Source organism: Scyliorhinus canicula, chromosome 10 (genome assembly GCF_902713615.1).
Source record: "Scyliorhinus canicula chromosome 10, sScyCan1.1, whole genome shotgun sequence".
In the NCBI taxonomy this organism is placed as follows: domain Eukaryota; kingdom Metazoa; phylum Chordata; class Chondrichthyes; order Carcharhiniformes; family Scyliorhinidae; genus Scyliorhinus; species Scyliorhinus canicula.
In genome coordinates this window covers 26396060-26412051 of record NC_052155.1, presented here as the reverse complement: position 1 = coordinate 26412051, position 15992 = coordinate 26396060, and the positions used below count along the sequence as shown (strand labels likewise).

General features: G+C 45.9%; 1 protein-coding gene across 2 annotated transcripts in view; it reads left to right on the top strand.

Moving 5' to 3' along the window:
* Positions 1 to 15992, top strand: part of LOC119972287 (focal adhesion kinase 1) — a 585346-nt gene that overhangs the window by 66820 nt on the left and 502534 nt on the right. Inside the window, exon 1 of one of the 2 annotated variants that reach the window (XM_038808745.1) lies at positions 541 to 1040. The exons of the other annotated variant lie outside the window; for it this stretch is intronic. Coding sequence (XP_038664673.1) covers positions 995 to 1040 — 46 coding nt within the window. The 5' untranslated portion in view covers positions 541 to 994. Of the gene's footprint in view, positions 1 to 540; positions 1041 to 15992 lie in introns of those variants that run through there. 2 annotated transcript variants of the gene reach the window in all.

Here is a 15992-nt window from a genome sequence, read left to right as displayed (position 1 = left end):
GTGACCGCATTTATATTGTGTTTAACACTGGCCTAAGTTGTTCATGAATTAGAATGACTCAGATGCACAAATAATACTGTAAAGTCAAAAGACACAATTTCAAGCAAATACCATTTTAATAAGACTGATGAATGCTGTTCAACACTGCCTGACAGCATTCTAGGAATATGGTGAATGAAATACAACTTGATGTAGTTGGCATATGGACTGAAAGAACGTAGTCAGCCGTCATTCTTCCCAGCTGTATGGAAAATATGGAAGCTGTCTTTGAGGATCCAGGAGCTAGCTGTGGTACTGATAGGTTATTATAGTACTGTCCTAGTTTCCAAGCAGTACGTGCTCAGACTTCAATGCTGTTCTCTGTAGGTTATGATTAAAAGAGCACACTCCTCTTATGATTAGAAAATGGCAAGATGAAACAGAAGTTTTATGCTTTTATTACCTGACCTTCGGCATAATTTCAAATGAAACAAAGGGAAAAAACAACTCTGCAGAATGCCGGAGGCACATCTGAAGGCATACAGTCATGACCTGGGTCAGATTTGATTTGCAGTGAGGCATCGGTTGAATTCTCTTCTCAGTTTTGTAAACAGGAGTCTGCGGGTGGGATTAGCATATTAATAAGGTGCTTGCTAATCAACTCCAAATGGAGCTGGCTGCAGGCTACAGTGGTGCCTTTTAGCAGTTTGCAAGGATGGTTCGGATATACGAGAAACATGAGGAGAATCTGAAACTTGAAGGAGATTTGGTGCAGTTCTTTGCGGAGGGAATCGTATGCCACTGTGGAACCGGTAATAGGAGAACTAATGTGAAGACGCATATGAAAGGAAGCAGGGTTTTTGTGTTGGACTGAACACATTGAAGTGCCTTCCCAGCCCCCTGCTGGAGCCCATACTGACAGTGTTGAATTGAGACATTGTATGCAGTGGCCCAGCTAGCGTGTACGCTGCTGCCAAGGCAGCAAGGCCTGATCCAAGAAGCAGTTGTCGTCTGCATGGAGAGGAGCGGCTGCAGTCCGTTCCCAGTATGCTGGGCCAGAGGTATTGACAGATAAAGAAATTCTGACCCATTTAACGCACACAGAAAAAAAAATGGCATGCTGTAACGGTTTGAAAAATCTTACAATATTTTGGATTAATTTAATTAAAAAAGAACAATGCCTTAATTGCCTTTCTGGGGAAATACCTTTTGTTATTTGACAACTGTTTCTTGATCTGTTCTGCTCACTTTGACCTTGTTTGATAAAATCATTTAAAAACATAATTGGCAATTCATTTACCTGGAGCAGTTTTTATTTTTAAAAAAAACTTCTGTGAAAAGCTAATTTGTGCTCTTGTTGCACCTTACCATCACCAGGTCATAGCAGGTAAATAAAATATGATAGTGCTCCTCATTTTGTTAATGATTAAAGCACCCAGGTGCAGACATTTGTCATTGCTTTTGCTTCATATTTGGATCAACTCTTTCTGTTATCTACTGTTTAAAAAGTCAACATTTAATTTGATAAATTATTGACTACCTTAAGGGATGAGTAAATACTGATGGGTGTTTATATAAATGCCTACAATTCACAACCAGCTCTACTTTGTCTACACAACATTTCAGGCAACATGCTTATTTTTTGGGTTATATTGCAAAAATAAACAACAATGTATTTTCCAACTACTCAAGGTTTTACTAATTGTTCAAACATAATTTCCCTGGAAAATGTTGCACTAAAGCTAAAATCTCTTTTCGTGCTTACTGTTTTCTTAAGCAAAATATAGGGAAAACTGACAACCCATCATTGATAAATAGACCAGAGCATATACAATATTTTTCTGAAGATAGGTAGTTTGAAAATACGACCATAAGATGCAGAAGCAGAGGTAGGCCACTCGGCCCATCGATAAAGATTATTATTATTATTAATAAGGTCATCTCTCATTCTTCTAAATTCTAATGAGTACTGGTTCAATCCTCATAAGAAAATCTCTCCATACCTGGGATCAAGCTAGTGAATTTCTCTGGGCTGCCCCCAACGGCAGCATATATTTGCTTAGATGAGGCGACCAAAACTGATTTATAATAATCTTTTATAATCATCTTTATTAGTTTCACAAGTAGGCTTACATTAACACTGCAATGAAGTTACTGTGAAATCGCCTAGATGCCACATCCGGTACACTGAGGGAGAATTCAGAATGTCCAATTCACCTAACAAGCACGTCTTTCGGGACTTGTGGGAGGAAACCAGAGCACGAAGAGGAAACCCACGCAGACATGGGGAGAACGTGCAGACTCCGCACAGACAGTGACCCAAGCCGAGAATCGGGAACCCAGGTCCCTGGCACTGTGAAGCAACAGTGCTAACTACTGTGCTACCATGCCACAGTATTCCAGGTGTGGTCCAACTAATGCCTTGAAAAGTTTTAGCAGGAATTCCCTATTTTTATACTCCATTCCCTTTGTAATAAAGGCCAACATTCTATTTGCCTTCCCAATTACCTGCTGAACTTGCATGATGGTTTTTTGTGATTTATGCATGAGGACCCCCACATCCCTCTGTACTACAATTTTCTGCAGTCTTTCTCTATTTAAATAATATTCAACTCCTTTATTTTTGCAGTGTTAATGTAAGCCTACTTGTGACACTAATAAAGATTAATAGTATAATAAATTGGTCAGGCATGATTTTCCCTTCATGAAGCAATGTTGACTCTCCTTGTTTATATGACGCATTCCTAAATGCTCTGCTATTACATCCTTTATAATGGACTCTAACATTTTCCCAATGACAGATGTTAAGCTAACTGGTCTACAGTTGCTTGTTTTGTGTCTCCTTTTTTGAATAAAGATGTTACGCTGGTAATTTTCCAATCTTCTGAGACTTTTCCAGAATTTAAAGATTCTTGGAAGATTACTGCCAGTGTATCCACTATCTCTGTAACTAATTCCTTTAATATCCTGGGATGCAACACATCAGATTCAGGGAATTATCAGCCTATAGCCCATTAGTTTCCTAGTACTTTTTCCTGGGGGGGGGGGGGGGGGGGGTGGTGGTTTAGCTCAGTTGGCTAGACAGTTGGTTTGTAATGCAGAGCGAGCCCAATAGCGTGCGTTCAATTCCCATACTGGCTGAGGTTATTCAGGCCCTGCCTTCTCAAACTTGCCCCTTGCCTGAGGTGTGGTGATCCTCAGTTTAAATCACCACCAGTCAGCTCTCTCCCTCCAAAGGGGAAATCAGCCTTTGGCCATCAGGGACTACGGCGACTTTACCTTTTCTTTTTCTTTAGTGATTGTGATTGAATTTAGTGCCCCCCCCCCCCGGATATCCGTTAACCCTTCTCAGTTCCCAAATAACAGAGGTCAAGTCTGTGCTTTTTGGCAAAGTCCACTGGAACTTTATTAGTCAGCTATAGTGCCCACTGGTAACTTTATTTTCAATACAACATTAAGACAATTCCGACTAGCCCTTTAGTAAGCTAGTCAGATCGATTGTCGTTAGCGAATACAGTGGTTGAGTTTTAAAATACAGATTGTGGTAATTCTTCAAATCATAATACACAGTATAAAATGACTAAGTGATTTAAACAAAAGAAAGATGGCGATTTAGCAAAAGTAGCAAGGAAATAAGTTTTAGAAAAAGATAGATTGATTCCGGATTGAGTTTTTCAATCCCGGGTAAATTACTCTTAAGGAGATTATTATCTTACGGTCTCACCTTCTTTTCACCTCTGATTGGCTTTAACTAATTTATAATTCACTCAATTCGGCCAAACTGTCTATCAATTTTAAGAAATATATGTATTTGAATATCTTTGTTCCACTTTCCCATACCATTGCTTGCCAATTTAATTAGAAAAACACAGTTTTTGTTAAGAAATTATCAGTCCTAGACTGGTTGTTACTATAGAGACGGAACTACCAGTTCTTTACTTTATACCAATGAGACCGTTTAGCTATTTGACGTCACTGTTCTTAAGCAACTTGCAAAATGTTCCCAGCTATTCGGCTTCCCTTACTCTCATGGTTAATATGATTATGGTTAATTTATTCTTAATGAGTTCTCAATTAAACTTCTTATATCTGACTAGAATAGTCAATTTCTATCACCTTTCCTGCTAAGCTCCTTTCCCTGCCCACTCCAGCCAACTCTGCTCTCATTCCTTTATAATTACCCTTATCTACGTGTGGCACAGTTGTTTCTGACCCAAATTTCTCACACTCAAATTGAGTGCTAAATTTTACCACTGCTTCCCCGGGGAACTTTTACTCTGAGATTGTTCATTGAACCTACCTTATTATTCACTACCAAATCCAAAATAGCCTGATCCCTGACTGGATCCACATCATATTGTTCACGGAAACTGTCTCAAATACACTCAATGAATACTTACTCATGTATACCTCTGCCAATTTGATTTTCCCAATCCACGTGAAGATTAAAGTCACCCATGATTGATGTACTACCTTTTTTTTTACAAGTGTTTATTGTGTTCTGATTTATTTGCTGTCTTACAGTGTAGCCACTATAGAATACTCCGACCAGTGTCTTCCCCATGATAATTCTTGGCTCCACCGATTTGGATTTTACATCTTCCAATCCAAGATCATTTCTTGCTATTGCACTTATTTCATCTTGTACCAATAAAGGTACCCCACCACCCTTTCCTTTCTGCCTGTTCTTATGAAACCCTGAATATTTAGTTCCCAGTTTGGTAAGCCTAGATATCCCCTCTGCAGAACTGGCCCCCTCTCTTTTTAGTTTAAAGCCCTCTCTGTTTCCCTTGTTATGTGGTTTGCAAGAATGCTCATCCCAACACAGTTCAGATGTAGGCCGTCCCAATGGTTTAGCCCCACCTTCCCCAGGACTGATGCCAGTGCCCCTCAAACTGAAACCCATTTCTCCCACACCAGTCTTTGGAGTCACATATTCATCTCTCTAATTTTTTGTACCCTCTGCCAATTTGCATGTGGGTCAGGTAATAATTCAGGGATTATAACCTTGGAGGTTCTGTTGTTTCATTTAGGGGCTGGTTTAGCACACAGGGCTAAATCGCTGGTTTTGAAATCAGACCAAGGCAGGCTAGCAGCACGGTTCAATTCCCGTACCAGCCTCCCCGAACAGGCGGCGGAATGTGGCGACTAGGGGCTTTTCACGGTAGCTTCATTGAAGCCTACTCGTGACAATAAGCGATTTTCATTTCATTTCATAGTTCCTCGGTTGAAAGAGGGACACGATTGGCAACTAAACATTCCAGGATTTAGATGCTTCAGGCAGGATAGAGGGGGATGCAAATATAACAGCTGTGCTGAGGAAGGACACCTTGGAGGGTTCAGGCAGAGAGGCAATCTGGGTAGAACTCCGGAATACGATGGGTGCTGTCATAATGTTGGGGGTTTACTACAGACCACCTAACAGCCAGTGGGAGATAGATGAGCAGATATGCAGACAGATCTTGGAAAGGTGCATGAACAATAGGGTTGTTGGGGTGGGTGATTTTAACTTTCCCTGTATTGACTGGGACACACTTACTGCTAGAGGTATGGATGGAGCAGAATTTGTAAGGAGCATCCAGGAGGATTTCTTGAGACAATATGTACTCTACCCCTTCTCCTTCCCACCACTGCCACACCTTGACCACATTCACTGCCCAATAATAATGAAGCAAGTTCGGCAACGACGAGCCCCCCTTGCTGCCTCTGCCTCTGTAGCAGGGTCCTTCCCACCCTCAGCACCTTCCCCGCCCATACAAAGTCCGAAATTATCGTGCCCACTTTCCGAAAGAAGGCCTTTGGTATAAAGATCAGGAGAGCCTGAAAGATAAACAAGAACCTCAGTAGAATATTCATTTTCGCCACGGGAATATCTCGCTTTTCCCTACATTCAGTTTGTGCCCCGAGAACCTTCCAAACCTCCCCAGCAGGCCCATAATCCTTCCCATACTCTCCAATGGATCCGAAACATACAGCAAGAGGTCATCGGCAGAGAGCGACACCCAATGCTCTCTCTGTCCCCTCATAATCCTCCGCCACTCTGCTGACCATCTGAGAGCCATCGCCAACAGCTCTATGGCCAGTGCAAATAGCAATGGCGACAGCGGGCAGCCCTGCCTCGTACCCCTGTGTAAGTCAAAACTTTGTGAGCTCATATCATCCATTCTCAGCCTTGCCCTTGGTGCCACATACAGCAACTGCACCCATGCAACAAATCTCAGCCCAAACCCAAACCTTCGCAAAACCTCAAACAAGTACCGTCACTCCACCCGATCAAATGCATCCTCTGCGTCCATGGACACCACCATCTCCGGTACCAGAGCCCCCAACGGATTCATCACCTCATTCAACAGTCATCTGTTGGAAATGGCCGTGTGAGGAAACCATGGTTCGCAAATTTTTTTTCATACAATTTACAGTGCAGAAGGAGGCCATTCGGCCCATTGAGTCTGCACTGGCTCTTGGAAAGAGCACCCTACCCAAGCCCACACCTCCACCCTGTCCCCATTACCCAGTAACCCCACCCAACACGAAGGGCAATTTTGGACACTAAGGACAATTTAGCATGGCCAATCCCACCTAACCCGCACATCTTTGGACTGTGGGAGGCCACCCGGAGGAAACCCACGCACAAACGGGGAGAACGTGCAGACTCCTCACAGACAGTGACCCAAGCTGGGAATCGAACCTGGGACCCTGGAGCTGTGAAGCAATTGTGCTAACCACAATGGTACCGTGCTGCCCTAAGAGGTTGAATGTCTTGTCAAGAGGAAAAAGGAAGCGTATGTAAGGATGAGAAAACAAGGTTCAGTTGGGTCGCTTTAGGGTTACAAGGTAGCAAAGAATGAGCTAAAAAAGGGGCTTAGGAGAGCTAGGAGGGGGTATGAGAAGTCCTTGGCGGGTTAGATCAAGGAAAACCCCAAGGCTTTTTACTCTTATGTGAGAAATAAAAGAATGACCAGGATGAGGTTAGGGTCGGTCAAGGACAGTAGTGGGAACTTGTGCATGTGGTCAGAAGAGATAGGAGAGGCATTGAATGAATACTTTTCTTCAGTGTTCACCAAGGAGAGGGGCCATGTTTTTGAGGATGAGAGTGTGATACAGGCGAATAGGCTGGAGGAAATAGATGTTCTGAGGGAGGATGTATTAGCAATTTTGAAAAACCTGAGGGTCAACAAGTACCCTGGGATATATCCAAGGATTCTTTGGGAGACAAGGGATGAGATTGCAGAACCTTTGGCTTTGATCTTTGGGTCCTCACTGTCCACAGGGTTAGTGCCAGAGGACTGGAGAGTGGCGAATGTTGTTCCTCTGTTCAAGAAAGGGAATAGGAATGACCCTGGTAATTCTAGGCCAGTTAGTCTTACTTAGGTGGTCAGTAAGTTAATGGAAAAGGTCTTGAAGGATAGGATATATCACCATTTGGAAAGATGCAGCTTTACCCGGGGTAGTCAACATGGATTCGTGAAGGGTAAATCTTGCTTCAATTTTTGATTGAATCTTGATTGAATTTTTTGAGGAGGTAACTAAGTGTGTAGATGAAGGTAGAGCAGTTGATGTCGTATACATGGATTTTAGTAAGGCGTTTGATAAGATTCCCCATGAAGCTCATGAAGAAAGTAAGGAGGTGTGGGATAGAGGGAAATTTGGCCAATTGGATAAGTAACTGGCTATCACATAGAAGACAGGGTGGTGGTGGATGGAACATTTTCAGACTGGAGACCAGTTCCAGCGGTGTACCATAGGGATCAGTGCTGGGTCCTCTGCTATTTGTGATTTTTATCAGTGACTTGGAGGAGGGGGCTGAAGGGTGGATCAGTAAATTTGCTGATGACACCAAGATTGGTGGACTAGTGGATGAGGTGGAGGGCTGTTGTAGGCTACAAAGAGACATTGATAGGATGCAGAGCTGGGCCGAAAAATGGCAGATGGAGTTTAACCCTGATAAGTGCGAGGTGATTCATTTTGGCAGGAAAAATTTGAATACGGATTACAGGGTCAACGGCAGAGTTCTGAGGAATGTGGAGGAACAGAGAGATATTGGGGTTCATGTCCACAGATCTCTGAAGGTTGCCACTCAAGTGGATAGAGCCGTGAAGAAGGCTTATAGTGTTTTAGCGTTTATTAACAGTGGGCTTGAGTTTAAGAGCCGTGGGGTTATGCTGCAACTGTACATGACCCTGGTGAGACCACACTTGGAATATTGTGTGCAGTTCTGGTCACCTCACTATAGGAAGGATGTGGAAGCATTGGAAAGGGTGCAAAGGAGATTTACCAGGATGTTGCCTGGTTTGGAGGGTAGGTCTTATGAGGAAAGATTGAGGGAGCTGGGACTTTTCTCTTTGGAGTGGAGGAGGATGAGAGGCGACTTAATAAAGGTTGATAAGATGATGAGGGGGATAGATAGAGTGGACGTTCAGAGACTATTTCCTCGGGTGGATGTAGCTGTTACAAAGGAGCATAACTATAAGGGCAGCACGATAGCATTGTGGATAGCACAATTGCTTCACAGCTCCAGGATCCCAGGTTCGATTCTGGCTTGGGTTACTGCCTGTGCGGAGTCTGCACATCCTCCCCGTGTGTGCGTGGGTTTCCTCCGGGTGCTCCGGTTTCCTGCCACTGTCCAAAGATGTGCAGGTTAGGTGGATTGGCCATGGTAAATTGCCCTTAGTGTCCAGGATTGCCCTTAGTGTTGGGTGGGGTTGTGGGGATTGGGTGGAGGTGTTGACCTTGGGTGGGGTGCTCTTTCCAGGAGCCAGTGCAGACTCGATGGGCCAAATGGCCTCCTTCTGCACTGTAAATTCTATGGTAATATAAGAAACTATAAGATTCAGGGTGGGAGATATAGGAGGGATGTCTGAGGTAGGTTCTTTACTCAGAGAGTGGTTAGGGTGTGGAATGGACTGCCTGCTGTGATAGTGGAGTCGGACACTTTAGGAACTTTCAAGCGGTTATTGGGTAGGCACATGGAGCACACCAGAATGACAGGGTGTGGGATAGCTTGATATTGGTTTCGGACAAAGCTCGGCACAACATCGAGGGCCGAAGGGCCTGTTCTGTGCTGTTCTGTCGTAAGTTCTACGTACTCGCGAACTGCCTGCCCTTCACAAAGCCTGTTTGATCTTCTGCAACCGCCCCCATGACACAGTCCTTCATCCTCCCTGCCAACAACTTAGCCAATACTTTTGCATCCGTGTTCAATAGTGATATACATAGAACATAGAACATACAGTGCAGAAGGAGGCCATTTGGCCCATCGAGTCTGCATCGACCCATGTAAGCCCTCACTTCCACCCTATCCCTGTAACACAATAACCCCTCCCAGCCTTTTTTTCGGTCACTAAAGGCAATTTATCATGGCCAATCCACCTAACCTGCACGTCTTTGGACTGTGGGAGGAAACCGGAACACCCGGAGGAAACCCACGCTGCCACGGGGAGAACGTTCAGACTCCGCACAGACAGTGACCCAGTGGGGAATCGAACCTGGGACCCTGGAGCTGTGAAACCACAGTGCTAATCACTTGTGCCACAGTGCTGCCCCATGGATCTATGCGACCCGTATTCCACCAGGTCCTTCCCTTTTTTTGGGATCAGCGTAATTACTGCATGCGCTTATCCGACAACTCCCACTTCTTCAGTGATTCATTAAATGCCCCCAACAGATGTGGTGCTAGGTCTGTCGCAAATTCCTTATAAAATTCCGCCGGGTACCCATCCAGCCCAGGGGCCTTCCTCGACTTCATCCCCCTGATACTATCCAGTACCTCCCCCAGCCCCAGGGGCTCCTCCAAAGCCTGCCTCTTTATTTCCTCCACCTGGGGATTGCCAGCTCGTCCAGAAAATGCCCCATGGCCCCTCCCCCCAACCAGGTCCGCCAAATAGAATCCCTGGTAGTACTCCCTAAACGCCTCATTCCTCCCTGGCTCCGACACCACATCCCCAGCTCCAGTTCGTATCTTCAGTAGTTTCCTGGACGCGGCCTTCCTATGCAGCTGATGCACCAGCATGCGGCTCGTCTTCTCCCACACTCATATTGCACCCCACTTGTCCTATGCAGTTGTCCAACCGCCCTCCACGTTGTCAGCCTGTCAAACTGCCCCTGCAACCTTTTCCTCCTTGACAATCCCTCACGGTGGGCACCTGTGAATATTCCCTGTCCATCTCCACTATCTCACTCACTGGACGGTCATTTTCCTCCCTCCTTTCCCTTCTCTGTCTTTGCCCTCAATGTTTTACACAGGTCCCATAAGAGCATAAGACATAGAAGCAGAATTAGGCCACTCGGCCCATTTAGTCTGCTCCGCCATTCAATCATGGTTGATATTTGTCTCATCTCCATTCTCCTACCTTCTCCCCATAATCCCAGATCTCCTTATTAATCAAAAATCTATCTATCTCTGTCTTAAAGACACTCAGTGATTTGGCCTCCACAGCCTTCTGCGGCAAAGAGTTCCACAGATTCACCACCCTCTGGCTGAAGAAATTTCTCCTCATCTCTTTTTTAAAGAATCATCCCTTTAGTCTGAGATTGTGTCCTCTGGTTCTGGTTTTTCATCCAAGTGAAATATCCTCTCCATGTCCACTCTATCCAAGCCTCGCAGTATCCTGTAAGTTTCAATAAGATCCCCCCATATCCTTCTAAACTCCAACGAGTACAGACCCAGAATTCTCAACCGTTTCTCATACGACAAGCTCTTCATTCCAGGGATCATTCTTGTGAACCTCCTCTCGATCCTTTCCAAGGCCAGCACATCTTTCCTTAGATACGGGGCCCAAAGCTGCTCACAATACTCCAAATGGGGTTTGACCAGAGCCTCATGGTAACCTTGTGGATAGCACAATTGCTTCACAGCTCCAGGGTCCCAGGTTCGATTCCAGCTTGGGTCACTGTCTGTGTGGAGTCTACACATCCTCCCCGTGTGTGCGTGGATTTCCTCCGGGTGCTCTGGTTTCCCCCCACAGTCCAAAGATGTGCAGGTTAGGTGGATTGGCCATGATAAATTGCCCTTAGTGTCCAAAATTGCCCTTAGTGTTGGGTGGGGTTACTGGGTTATGGGGATAAGGTGGAGGGGTTGACCTTGGGTAGGGTGCTCTTTCCAAGAGCCGGTGCAGACTCGATGGGCCGAATGGCCTCCTTCTGCACTTCAAATTCTATGATATCTCAGAAGCACGTCCCTGGTCTTGTACTCTAGCCCTCTTGACATGAATGCTAGAAGCCCCAGTTCCGCCTCCAGAGCCACCACACGATCGCTGTGGTCTGAGATCACTCCTTCGACCTCCCGAATCTGTGACCTAGGCACCTCCAAACACTTCTCCACCCATTCCAGAGAACACTTCAGGGTGCCACAGCTCCTTCGATGGCCTTCGAGCGATCCTCACGCATTTCCTTCCTCTGTCGGCAGAATTCCTCTTTAATAAACGCCATCAGCTCCTCCATCTGGGGCCTTCCAGCTTGCATCCCCCTTTCCCCCGCCGCCTTGCTTAAATTGGCTGCTGTTGCAGTACAGGCCTGCTCCAACTCTTTCGCCTGTTCTCCCACTGTTTTCTGCCGGGTCTGACATACCACTCCCGAGGGAAACTACTCCTCCAACATTCACCTACGCCTTTTCATCAAAATTCCACCCAGTATTGGGTAAAATTAGCTCTTTTCTGTGCCTTGAAGCAGGAGGTGCCCTGTGTGAGACCACTCACTCCATGGTCACACCATCTTCTGGCTCTTAAAAGCTCCCAATTCCTGCAGAATAAAATACTATCTAAAAAAACATGACCACTGCAGTCAAGCATACCTTAACCCAAGGCCTTTAAACCCTTAAATTGCTCCAGTATCTAGAAGTCAATATTGCTAAAATCCTTCATTTGTCACACCTGGGACTCCACTTTGGAATCCCTCCAGTCAGCTTTTCACCCCTATTACAGTGTTAAACATTTATTTTCAAAGTAACAAATGACATCTTATGTATTGTGACACAGGTAAACTAAATATCCCTCCCTGCCCTTCTTAACCTATCTTCAACCTTTGTCTGATCACACCATCCTCACTGGAGTGCCCCTCCACTCATGTCCAGCTGGATCAGATGGCCCTCCCCTGACTCAATTTTTGCCGGAGAATGGCAAAACCAAAAAAAACCCTTTCAAACTTCAAACAGGTTGTTGTAGCTGACTGAATACATTTAGTTTTCTAAAAGCGTGTTTGTTTACTTGGTAATTTACTGAATGCGGGTAATTCTTGGGTCTATAAGTAGTCTGAATCAGTTGTTGGTCTCACACCCAAAGTTCTGATTCTCCACTCTTTGGATAATGTCAAGTTAAGTCGGAGACATACCTGTTGAGATAGCAACTATTTCCTTACCTCTAAATGGTTTTTTTTACAGCCAGAGGATACAAGAACTTCAAGCAGGACCTCACTTTTTTTTGGGATGCAACTGTGTAGCCTAACCATGCATGTCTTGTTTTGGTTCTCATTCAGATGCTCTAAATAGATTAAGCAGAGATAGGTTCTTGCATATGGTGATATAATCAGTGCTTTAGTAAAAAACTGTAGCTACATTTTTGACTCATGGGAGTAGACCTGTGTGAAGGATAAACAAATAAACAAGCTTTCCATTTCTGTTCTGCCCCCCCCTCCCCCCAACGATTCTCCGCACGGGATGGGCCGAGTGGCCGCCGAGGTAGGCCGAGTCTAGCTGGCGGCATTCACATGTGGTCGTACCCGGTGGGAGCTCGGCACCAATCCTGCGGGGGGCTGGCTGGTGGTGGGGTGGGCTTCAGCGTGGCCTGGCCCGCGATCGGGGCCTACCAATCGGTGGGCCGGCTTCTCCTGGTGGGGGCCTCTTTTACTCCACGCCGGGCCCCTGTAGCTCTACGCCATATTGCATCGGGGTCGGCGTGGAGAAAGCAACTAGCGCACATGCGCGAGTACACGCCTTTTGCAGCACGCATGCACAGACCTGCGGCGCCTGTTTGATACTGATATCGGCAGCCGGAGCTGCGTGAGTCGCTCCAGTGCTGTGCTGGCCCCCAGTAGGACGCAAGATCGCTGATCCTGGGGGCCTGTTGACGCTGTCGTAAAATGCATTTACGATGACGTCAACACTTACCTCAGGATCAGAGAATCCCACCCAGTATTGCCAATTTTTGGGTTAATATTGAGCTTGTGAGAATATTGATTGTGGCATGTCTAATGACCCATAGTGCATTTTCACAGCTGACCAAACAATTGCATTTCAAAATGGATTAATCCCTTGTATCGATGATTTTAAAATATACAAAAATACTGTTGCAGCATTCCTTTAAAATGTGGTCGAATCTCTCTCGGAATATTCATGAAATATTCCTAAGGATACATTCAGTAAGCTGTGTTCAAAATGGATGGGTTGGAGAATTGGTAAAATGTTTCCTTGCTGTGTGAAAATGGAAGTCGCCATTGTCCCAGAGGACAATAGGCTACTCGCGACTGCTGACTGGTGGTCATTTAACCTGAAAGTCACCACACCTCAGGCGAGGGGCAAGGTTGAGAAGGCAGGACCTTCATGGATAATCTGTGTGGGGATATCTGCTGGATGCACAGAATCATGAATGGACCCTTGAATTAATTTTGCTTTGATTGAACATAAAGGAAGTTGTGTCATACTGGTGAGTTGAGCCATATTGTATAGTGCAGTTCGTCCCCATCAAATATTCAATGGATTAGTTAGAACCTTCTGAAGGAGAAGTTCGGGGGGTTTTATTTGATAAAATTTTACAGGAAAAAAAGTCAGAACTTTGGACAGATGGAAACTCCTTACTTTCCGACACCGGAAGGCTTCACCTTCATCCAACAGGTTGCATTGGAGGAGCGTGTACAAGGGCGAAAGGGACCCAAAACCATTTCCTCCATTTTTGTCAGCAGCAAACAAGATAAGAGAAAATGGTGGGCCGCGCAGGTCGGCCGGCGTGGGTCGGAAGGTCGGCCGGGTTGGGTCCCGAAGGTTGGCCGGTTGGTAAAAATTAGTCCCCGGAAAAAAAGTTTGAAGAACACTGCCCTAGAACACATGACCAAAGCAGGAAATAGGCAATTTAACCTCCCGAGCCTAACACCTTCAATGTGATCATGGCTGATCCCAGCCTGTCCTCAACTCCGCTGTCCTGCCCGTTCTCTATAACCCATTACCAATTAAAAATCTGTCTAACTGCTCCTTAAATTTACTCACTGTCCCTGCATTCACTGCTCTCTTGGATAGCAAATTCAATATCAAAGGGCTCCTCCGGGATTGGAACTCGGAGCCTCTAGCAAATTTCGAGACCGCAACACTCAAAGTGAGGATCATACCCCTAGATCAATGAGCAATGTTGGGCAATGTTTTTCATTTTGTAAGCATTGGCTGGTTGGGTACAGTTAGTACCTTGCCTGTTGGGAACAACTGAAGGTACATGCTGTTTAATACAATCCACCAGTCTTTGGAACGTATGGCCCGCATACGTAGCATCACACCGGCACTGAAATTACTCATTTGTATGATAGGCAGAACGTCTGTTTGGTTTGACAGCAGCATCCTGTTTGATTGAAGAACTTGGTGGTACAGAAGGATCTGGTGTCCTGGTACATAGAATAGATTTCGTAGACCCTTACAGTGCAGAAGGAGGCCATTCTGCCCATCTAATCTGCACCGACCCTTGGCGAAAGAACATCCTTCCTAGACCCACGCTATCCTTGTAATCCCACCTAATGTGCACACCTTGAACTTTGGGAGGAAACCTACGCAGACTCTGCGAGAACGTGGAAACTCCACACCATCACCCAAGGCCGGAAATGAGTCTGGATCCATTGCATTGTGAGGCAGCGGTGTGAACCACTGCCACCGCTCTGCCCTAACAATTCTGTTTAAACTTTGAAAAAGAGAGTTAAATGAAGTTTGTATACAGATAAAGCAAATTATTAGGAAGGCAAGTCGAATGTGGCATTTATTGCAAAACAAATGGAATAAAGAAGTGGGGAGGTTTTACTGCAGCTGTACAGGGCCTTGGTGAGACCACATTTGGAGTAGTGTGTGCGGTTTTCAATCTCCTTGAAAAAAGATAAAGATGCTTTAGAAGCCGATCAGAGAAGATTTGTTCGACTCGTTCCTGGGTGTAGAGCTTGTATATGAAGAAAGGTTGAACAGGTTGAGTCTATACTCATTGAAGTTTAGAACAATGAGAGAGGTGATCTTATTGAAATGTATTAAATCTTGAGGAGACTTGATAGGGTGGTTATCAGGTACCTGTTCATTCTTTGGGGGGAGACTAGAACTCTGAGACATAGTTTAAGAATAATAAGAAGGAGATGAGGAGAAATGTTTTCTCTTAAGGTCATTCGAGTGTGGAATAACTTTCTCCAGAAGTGAGTGGTAATGGATCTTTAAATTTAGTCAAGGCTGAATTAGATAGATTTTTGTTGGTTAAGGGAGTCCAGTTTAATGGGGGACAGACGGAAAGGTGGAGTTGAGACCCCCCCGGGCGATTCTCCACGCGCATTGGGCCGAGTGGCCGCTGAGTCCCGCTGGCACCGTTCACGTGTGGTCCTACCTGGCGTGACCTCGGCGTTCATTCTGCGTGGCGGGGGGGGGGGGGGGGGAAGGAGAGGGAGGGAGGATCCGACCCCGGGGGAGGGGGTCTCCACCGTGGCCTGGCCTGCAATCGGGGCTGACCGATCGGCAGGCCGGCTTCTCCTGATGGGGGCCTATGTTCCCCTGTAGCTCTCCGCCATGTTATGTCGGGGCCGGCGCGGAGAAGGCAACTAGCGGCATGCGCGAGTTCGCGCCGGTCGTAATGCGCATTTGTGCCGGCCGCAGCGCGCATGCGCAACCCGCGGCGCCCATTTGATGCCGGTATTGACAGCTGGAGCTGCGTGAGTCGCTCCAGTGCCATGCTGGCCCCCTGTGAGCGCAGGATCGCTGATCCTGATGCTTGTTGACTCCGTCGTAAAACACGACGCCGTTTATGACGGCGTCAACACTTAGCCTCAGGATCAGAGAATCCCGCCCATGATTTCTG